This window comes from Mandrillus leucophaeus, unplaced genomic scaffold, assembly GCF_000951045.1.
Source record: "Mandrillus leucophaeus isolate KB7577 unplaced genomic scaffold, Mleu.le_1.0 Scaffold137, whole genome shotgun sequence".
NCBI classification, from domain to species: domain Eukaryota; kingdom Metazoa; phylum Chordata; class Mammalia; order Primates; family Cercopithecidae; genus Mandrillus; species Mandrillus leucophaeus.
In genome coordinates this window covers 1,043,537-1,052,237 of record NW_012101332.1, presented here as the reverse complement: position 1 = coordinate 1,052,237, position 8,701 = coordinate 1,043,537, and the positions used below count along the sequence as shown (strand labels likewise).

The 8,701-nt window shown below is 50.8% G+C and overlaps 1 protein-coding gene across 3 annotated transcripts in view; it reads right to left on the bottom strand.

Annotated features, from left to right (window-relative positions):
- Window positions 1-4,533, bottom strand: part of CATSPERG (catsper channel auxiliary subunit gamma) — a 33,630-nt gene extending 29,097 nt beyond the window's left edge. For 2 of the 3 annotated variants that reach the window (XM_011973327.1, XM_011973329.1), the window contains exons 1-3: window positions 4,445-4,533; window positions 2,829-3,112; window positions 2,687-2,740 (exon numbers count right to left, since the gene is read on the bottom strand). In XM_011973327.1, the coding sequence (XP_011828717.1) occupies window positions 2,687-2,740; window positions 2,829-3,098 (324 nt within the window). In that variant the 5' untranslated portion in view covers window positions 3,099-3,112; window positions 4,445-4,533. Of the gene's footprint in view, window positions 1-2,686; window positions 2,741-2,828; window positions 3,113-3,655; window positions 3,787-4,444 lie in introns of those variants that run through there. The other variant, XM_011973328.1, reaches the window with a different exon arrangement.
- Window positions 4,534-8,701: the final 4,168 nt, after the last annotated feature.

Here is an 8,701-nt window from a genome sequence, read left to right as displayed (position 1 = left end):
AAAAAAAAAAGACTGTGTGGTACTGGCATATGAATAGGCATTTAGAGCAATGAATTATTGAGGAAATCAATTCATTTAGAATAGAATTGAGTCCAGAAATAAACACTTATATTTATGTTCAACTGATTTTTGACAAAGGTGCCAAGACAATTCAGTGGAAAGAACAATCTCAACAGGCCAGGCACGGTGGCTCACGCCTGTAGTCCCAGCACCTTGGGAGGCCAAGGCAGGTGGATCACCTGAGGTCAGGAGTTTGAGACCAGCCTGGCCAACATGGTGAAACCCTGTCTCTACTAAAATATAAAAATTAGCCAGGCGTGGTGGTGCGTGCCTGTAATTCCTGCTACTCAGGAGGCTGAGGCAGGAGAATCACTTGAACCTGGGAGGTGGAGGTTGCAGTGAGTCAAGATCATGCCACTACACTCCAGCCTGGGTGGTGGAACGAGACTCCATCTCAAAAAAAAAAAAGAATCATCTTACCAAATGGTACTGGGACAACTGGATATGCACATGTAAAAGCTTGGACCTCACAACATATACAAAAAATAACTCAAAATGGATGAAAGACCTAAATGTAAGAGCTAAAACTAAAAATCTCTTAGAAGAAATTATGAGTAAGTCTTCATCGCCTTAGGCAAGGCCTTTGTAAATGACACAAAAAACACAAGCAAAAAAAGAAAAAAAATTGATAAACTGGGCTTCACCAAAATTAAAAACTTTAATTCCTGCTGCTCAGGAGGCTGAGGCAGGAGAATCTCTTGAACCCAGGAGGCAGAGACTGCAGTGTGCTGAGATCGCGCCACTGCACTCCGGTCTGGGTCACAGAGTGTTAGGAGAAACTGAGGCAAGGCTTGCATGTCTGACATAATGTAAAAGAGTCTTGGAACATGTCCGGGGTCCAGGGTCTAAAACCCCTTGTGGCCTTCGGAATGCCAAGCCACGTGCTAAAGGGTGGCAGGCTACCCCGACGCACCATAATCTAAGCCCAGGGCATAAAATCCCTCGTGGCTTGGATAGAATCCAGGGCTCGTGGCTCTGGAATGTGTCTAGACTTGCTGGCTTCTTGCTCTTTGTGCTTCCAGGATTGATTGTATCTTGAGTTAAAAGAACCTGCTCTCCAGTATCTCCAGTAGCAGAGCAAATGCTAAACCATCACAGCTGTCAATCATGTGCTTAATGCAATGTGCCCTTTTGACCTCCACATTCTCACCACCTGTTTCTTTGTTGGATTACCAATAAATAGCGTGGGCTCCCAGAGCTCGGGCCTTCGCAGCCTCCATACACTAACAATGGCTCTTTAGTCCCACTTCTCTCTCTCAAACTTTTTCTCAATCCTTTGACTCCGCCGGACTTCGTTGCCCCCATGACCTGGTGTTGGGTCTCAGCACCCCAACAGCAGAGTGAGACTCCATCTCAAAAATAAATTAATGAATTAATTAATAAAAATAAAGACAGGGGCTAGCTCTGTCACCCAGGCTGGAGTGTAGTGGCATGATCACAGCCCCCTGCAGCCTCAACCTCCTAGGTTCATTATGATGCTCCCGCCTTAGCATTTCTACACATGTGAGCCACCATGCCCAGCCAAACTGACCTAGGCTAGTCTTGAACTTCTGGATACAAGCGATCCTTCCATGGTGGTGTGGTGGCACACAACTAGTCCCAGCTATTCAAGAGGCTGATGAAGAAGGTTCACTTGAGCCCAGGAGGTCAAGGCTGCAATGAGCTGTGATTTCGCCATTGCACTCCAGATGGGGTAACAGAGTGAGACCCTGCCTCAAAAAAAAAAAAAAAATAATAATAATAATAATGGTGAATTTTATGGTGTGTGAATTATATATATATATCCTACTCAAAGCTTTAAAAACATGAAACAAGGCCGGGCAAGGTGGCTCACGCCTGTAATCCCAGCACTTTGGGAGGCCGAGGCGGGCAGATCACGAGGGTAGAAGATTGAGACCATCCTGGCTAACACGGTGAAACCCTGTCTCTACTAAAACAAAAAAGGAGCCGGGCGTGGTGGCGAGCGCCTGTAGTCCCAGCTACTTGGGAGGCTGAGGCAGGAGAATGGTGTGAACCCAGGAGGCGGAGCTTGCAGTGAGCCGAGATGGCGCCACTGAAGTCCAGCCTGGGCTACACAATGAGACTCCACCTCAAAAACACACACACACACACACACAAATGGAACAAAAAAAGCAGCTTACTTGAGCACCTACTAGGTGCTTGGTGGGTTACTGGGAACTGCACACAGCCTTCTTGAATCCTTAAAGCCACCAGGGTTGGATGGGGCTACCACTATTAAAATATTGAGATGTGGGCCAGGCACAGTGGCTCATGCCTGTAATCCCAGCACTTTGGGAGGCTGAGGCAGGTGGGTCACATGAGGTCAGAAGTTTGAGACCAGCCTGCGCAACGCGGTGAAACCCCGTATCTACTAAATACAAAAATTAGCCGCGCATGGTGGCACATGCCTGTAGTCCCAACTACTTGGGAGGCCGAGGCAGGAGAATCGCTTGAACCTGGGAGGCGGAGGTTGCAGTGCGCCAAGATCACGCCACTGCACTCCAGCCTGGGCAATAGAGCAAGACTCCGTCTTAAAAAAAAAAAAAAATTAATAAATTAATCAAAATGTTAGAGATGGGAAAACGAAGGCTCATAGAATAAGCCTATCCGTGCTGCACCCACTCACCTTTTCCTCGCAGGAGTAGTTGATCTTCAGGTAGTAAGGGAAGCCCAGGTATTTCTGCAAAGAGAGGTTCGGCCGCATGTTCAGAAATGAGTGGAATGCAGGTTCAAAACCCCTCTGGTTCGCTTGACCCTGGTTCCCTCACCTCCCTCGGGTCGATGGGTGAGTCCACCAGCATGTGAAACAAGTTGCCTACTGTGTCCACGAGCTCTTGCTCAAAGAAGCGGTCGCTCGCACCATTCTCGCCTACCCTCTTAAACTCGTTTAGGACAACCTGCCAGGTGCATTCGTCGAAATCCTTGATCGCCCACAGCCTCCGCGACGCCAGGAGCACTGCCAGCAGGGCCCACAGCACCTGCAGGACTCGGACTCTGGGCCACCGAGGACCGGCAGGGAACATGGCTGGGCCACACATAATGTGGCTAGAACCTGGAGAACGCAGGCGTCAACACCCACGCAGGACAGCTCTCTGGAGCCCACTTCTAAGACTTCACCTCGCTTCTGCGCCTCGCACAGCCCGTGCTCCTGGTCACGCCCCGGCTCTTGCTCCTGGCCCCGCCCCTGCTCTTGCTCCTGGCCCTATCCCCGCACGGACTTTTAGCCCCGCCCCTGCTCTTGTTCCTGGCTCCGCCTCTGCACTTGCTCCTGGTCCCGCCCCTGCTCTTGCTCCTGGGAACCCTCGTGGGGATCGCACCTCTGCTATTACTCCGGACCCCAGCCCTACTAATGTTTCTGGCCACATTCCTGCTCCTGCGCCTCGTTCCGCCCCGCCTCCACGTCTCTTCCTTTATCTCCACCTTGCTCCTTGTTTCGCCCCCTCTCTGTATTCCACTCTTGCTCTTCACCTGGTCTTGGTTTCTATTTCTCGCTTTGACAGCCCCTCTCTTGTGTTCCCCCGTCCTGCTCCTGCCTGCGATCGCACCCGTGTACTTCCACCCGGCTCTGCCCCAACTTCTTGCCCTACCCTCGCACTTCTCTTGGTATCGCCCCTTTCTCCTCGCTCGGCGTCTGCCCAGGGGCTGAGTACTGTGCCCGGTCTTGCCCCTCTCCGGGCCCCGCCCCTGCTCTTGCTCTCGGCCCCACCCCTGCTCTTGCTCCCGGCCCCGCCCCTGCTCCTGGCCCCGCCCCTGCTCCCGGCCCGGCCCCTGTTCTTGCTTTCGGCCGGGCTCCTGTTTCTTGCCCAGGGCTTGCTCCTCGCTCTGCTTCCGCTCCCGGCCCCGCCCCTGTTTCTCCACCTGGTCTTTATGGACCCGTCCCTTCCCCGGGTTCTCGGCGATTGGTTCTTCTAGCACCGGCCCCTCGCCCCGTCCCGCCCTCTGGTCACGCCCCTCCTCCTCGCCCTGCCCCTTCTCGATGAAGACTGTCTCTTCGCCTCGGGATCTTTCCTTGCCCTTCGTTGTTTCCTCGCCGCACACCTTCTCCTTCCACGCCGGCCCTAGCTTCTTAGCCGGCACCTTCTTGAGTCTCACCTTCCCCTCGTACCACGACACCTTCTTGACCCACTTCTTACTCTTCCTTCCCATGCCATGAACACCTGCCTGCTTTGTACCCCGACTCTCCTACCCCGCCCCGCCCTTCGCCCTTCGCCCTTCACGTTCGGCTCCCCCTTTCCCTCCTCTGCCAGCTCCCACGACTCTCCCCTCTTTCCCCTGCCTCTCCCCTTCTCGCCTCCCCCCTCCCCTCCCCTTCCTAATTCCTCCCCCTCCCCGGCATCCCCCCGCCCCGGGATGGCACCGCTCTTTCTCCCCGGCCCCGTGGTACCAGTCACTTGGTTAAAACCGGTCAACTGTCACTCGGCCGCACCAGTCCCGCCCCTCTTGCCCGGTCTCAAAATGGCCGCCCACACTTCCACAGCCGACTTCCGCCTTTGCAGAGGCACGCCCTCCACTCACGCTGTCTCCAAGGTAACGCGCAAGCCCAGAGACACCTAGGGCCGGGGGCAGTCTCAGCACTCAGAGCGCGGAGCCTGGTCGGCAGAGGGTGCTGGAGACAACGTTTATGCCAGGAAGGCCTTCAAGGAGTTTCTATTGGTTGTTCTGGCAGCAAGCACCGTCCCTACTTGTCCTTCTACCCAAATTTTTTTTTTTTTTTGAGACGGAGTGTCGCTCTTTCACCCAGGCTGGAGTGAAGTGTGAAGTGGCGCGATCTCGGCTCACTGCAACCTCCGCTCCCCCGCTCCGGATTCAAGCGATTCTCCTGCCTCAGCCTCCCGAGTAGCTGGGATTATAGGCTCCCGCCACCACGCCTGGCTAATTTATTTTTTGTATTTTTAGTAGAGACGGGGTTTCCCCGTGTTGGCCAGGCTGGTCCCAACTCCTGACCTCAGGTGATCCACCCACCTCGGCCTGCCAAAGTGTGGGATTACTTCTTTAAAAAGTGGTTTCCTAGAGACCTTGTGAGAGTGAATCGGCTGCTTAGCACCATCCTCTAAAAAACAGGACAAAGACAGCCATCTCCCACGGTTGTGGGAAGTGTGCCTGGCTCGAGTAAAATACTCATTAATTTTCATTTGCATTCTGATGCCTTATAGGTAAGGATTCAGGCCATGACTTTTTGATGAACTCCAGACCAGACATTTAACCCAGTGTTTTTCTAATTTGAGCATGCATTAGACTCACCTAAAGGGCTGGGTAAGCCAGGTTCGTGGGCATCACACCCTGAATTTTTGTTTTTGTTTTACAGATGGAGTCTCTGGCTGGGCATAGTGGCTCATGCCTATAATCCCAGCACTTTGGAAAGCTGAGGCAGGCGGATCACTTGAGGTCTGAAGTTCGATGCCAGCCTGGCCAACATAAAACCTTGTCTGTACCAAAAAATACAAAAATTAGCCGGGCATGGTGGCAGGCACCTGTAATCCCAGCTACTCGGGAGGCTGAGGCAGGAGTTGCTTGAACCCAGGAAGCAGAGGTTGCAGTGAGCCGAGATCCCTCCACTGCACTCCGGCCTGGGCAACAGAATGAGACCCTGTCTCCAAAAAAGAAAAAAAAAAAGAAATTAAACCAGCTGTGGTGATGCACACCTGTAATCCCAGTACTTTGGGAGGCTGAGGTAGGAGGATCACTTGAGACCAGCCTGGGCAATATGGTGAGACCCTGTTGCTAATGTTTTTTTTTTTTTATTTTTTTTAATTAGCCCAGTGTGGTGACCCATCCCTGTGATCCTAGCTACCTGGGAGGTTGAGGCAGGAAGATCACTTGAGCCCAGGAGTTTGAGGCTGCAGTGAGCTCTGAAATACACAGAAATGCAGTGAGCTGTGATCACACCACTGCATTTCAGCCTGGACAAAAGAGCAATACCCTATCTCAAGTTAGCCTTGAATTTCTGGCCTCATGTGATCCTCCCACCTCAGCCTCCTGAGTGAGTACCTGGCTACTTCCAGAATTTTTGATTCAGTAGATCTGGAGTGGGGCCTGATAATTCGTATTTCTGGCAAGTTCCTAGGTGATGCTGATACTAGTGGTCTGGAGACCGCACCTTGAGAACCAGTGCTCTAGAACCTTCCATGAACCTCTAGGCCCTCAGGAAAACTTCCAAACCCCTCGGTTTCCAGAGCCCCTCATACTCTCCTCCCTGTCATTCTATCTGGCTCATCTGCCCTCTCCCCCTTAGACCTCTGTGGTCCAGTCTGGTCACATGGAGTGACTTGAATATCCTTGATCAGGCGTGACCCATGCATGCTCCAGACCTGTGCAGGCTCAGTAATGCCTTCTGGAATACCATTCCATGCTTTTTAACAGGGCCCACCACTTTCCTTCCCTTAGGTCTTCTCTGTGATACATGACCAGCCCTCATCCCACCTCTTGGCCCCTCTAGGCCACTCATGGCTGGAAATGGGTATTTCTTTTCCACTGGATCACAAGCTCCATCAGGGCAGGGTGTATGGCTTTCTCTACCTCTGTTGTCCCCCAGCCCTGCCAGGCACCGCACATAATAGTTGTTTTATGTAAATGAACCGATGATGGTGGTCTATCCTTCCCACCCCAGCCCACCCCCACAGGCCAGGGAACGGTGACGTCTTCTAAGGGAAGAACCTTGGTAGCCATGTACAGGAGCCCTTTAATTTTTTTTTTTTTTTAGAAACAGGGTCTTACTTTCTCACCCAGGCTGGAGTGGAGTGGTGCAGTCATTGCTTACTGCAGCCTCAAACTCCCCAGCTCAAGTGATCCTCCCATCTCAGCCTCCCAAGTAACTGGAACTACATACAGATGCGAGTCACCACGTCCAGTTAATTAGTTTTATTTTTAAATTTTTTTTTTTTTTTTAGGAGATGGGGGTTTCTTTTTCATCATCATCTTTTTTTTTGGAGACAGAGTCTCACTCTGTCACCCAGGCTGGAGTGCAGTGGTGCCATCACGGCTCACTGCAACCTCCACCTCCCCATTTCAAGCAATTCTCCTGCCTCAGCCTCCTGAGTAGCTGGGATTACAGGCATCTGCCACCACACCCGACTAATTTTTGTATTTTTAGTAGAGATGAAGTTTCACCATGTTGGCCAGGCTGGTCTCGAACTCCTGACCTCAAGCGATCCACCCGCTTCAGCCTCCCAACGTGCTGGGATTACAGATGTGCGTCATTGCACTCGACCTTTTTTCATCTTAAAAAAAAAAAAAATAGAGATAGGGTCTCACCATTTTGACCAGTCTGGTCTAAAACTCCTGGCCTCAAGCAATCCTCCCATCTCAGCCTCCCTAAGTGCTGGAATTGCAGACATGAGCCACCATGCCCAGCAGAGATGGGGTCTCACATGCTGTCCAAGCTAGTCCCAAACATCTGGGTTGGAGTGATCCTCCTGCAGCAGCCTCCTGAATAGCTGGTGTTCCACCACACCCGGCTAATTTTTAAATTTTTTGTACAGGGAGGGTCTTGCTATGTTGCCCAGTGTGGTCTTGAACTCCTGCCTCACTCGATGCCTTCATTAGATCTTAAACCGCAAGATGTTTGCTGCAGCATTGTTGTACCAGCAAAATACCGGAAAACACCCACATATCATCAACAGGGGATGTTGAAATTTATGGGACATGTGTCCCAGAGGAGGCACCATAAGATATAAGAGCTATTGTGGCTAGGTGTGGTGGCTCACGCCTGTAATCCCAGCCCTTTGGGAGGCTGAGGCGGGTGGATCACTTGAGGTCTGGGGTTCGAGACCAGCCTGGCCAACATGGTGAAACCCTGTCTCTACTAAAAATACAAAAATGAGCCAGGCACAGTGGCAGGTGTCTGTAATCCCAGCTACTCGGGAGGCTGAGGCAGGAGAATCGCTTGAACCTAGGAGGTGGAGGTTGCAGTGACTGTCACTCCAGCCTGGGTGACAGAGCGAGGCTTGGTCTCAAAAAAGAAAATAAAAGAAAAGAAAAAAGACCTATTGTGTGTCTCTGAAATTATCTCTGAATTACACTGTGTTGGTGACAAAAGCAAGGTACAGAAGAATAATAGAAAAGTGACATTAAAATATTAATATTTATAATTGATACAAAAAAGCATATTACAGAAGTAAGAATCATCATTAGTCAACATTTTATTGAGTGCCACATACTGCTAGCTCTAAGGGCTGTAGAGATATGAAGTTGCTGACTTCTCAAGTCCATGAGGTAGGTGCTATTACCATCCCATTGTACAGACTAGCAAACTGAGGCACAGGGAAGTGAAATCACTTGCCCAAAGCCACTTAGCTTGGGAGTGACGGAGTTCAGATTAACACCCAGGAACTTTGCCTCTAAAGTCTGTAATCGTAACAACCTCACCATATTAGGTACTACTTGTGTAGAGTGAAAAGTAAATGGCACACACATGCATATGGCTGGTGCATACATCGAATGTGCCTGAGAAGAACTGAGACATCCATTCATGGTCTGAGTGTAGGAGAAAGACTTACTTTCCACCATACACTCTTTAGTACCTGTTGAATTTTTTTAGTACACACTTTTTTTCTTTTCTTTTCTTTTCTTTTCTTTTTTTTTTTTTTTGAGACGGAGTCTTGCTCTATCTCCCAGGCTGGAGTGCAATGGCATGATCTCGGCT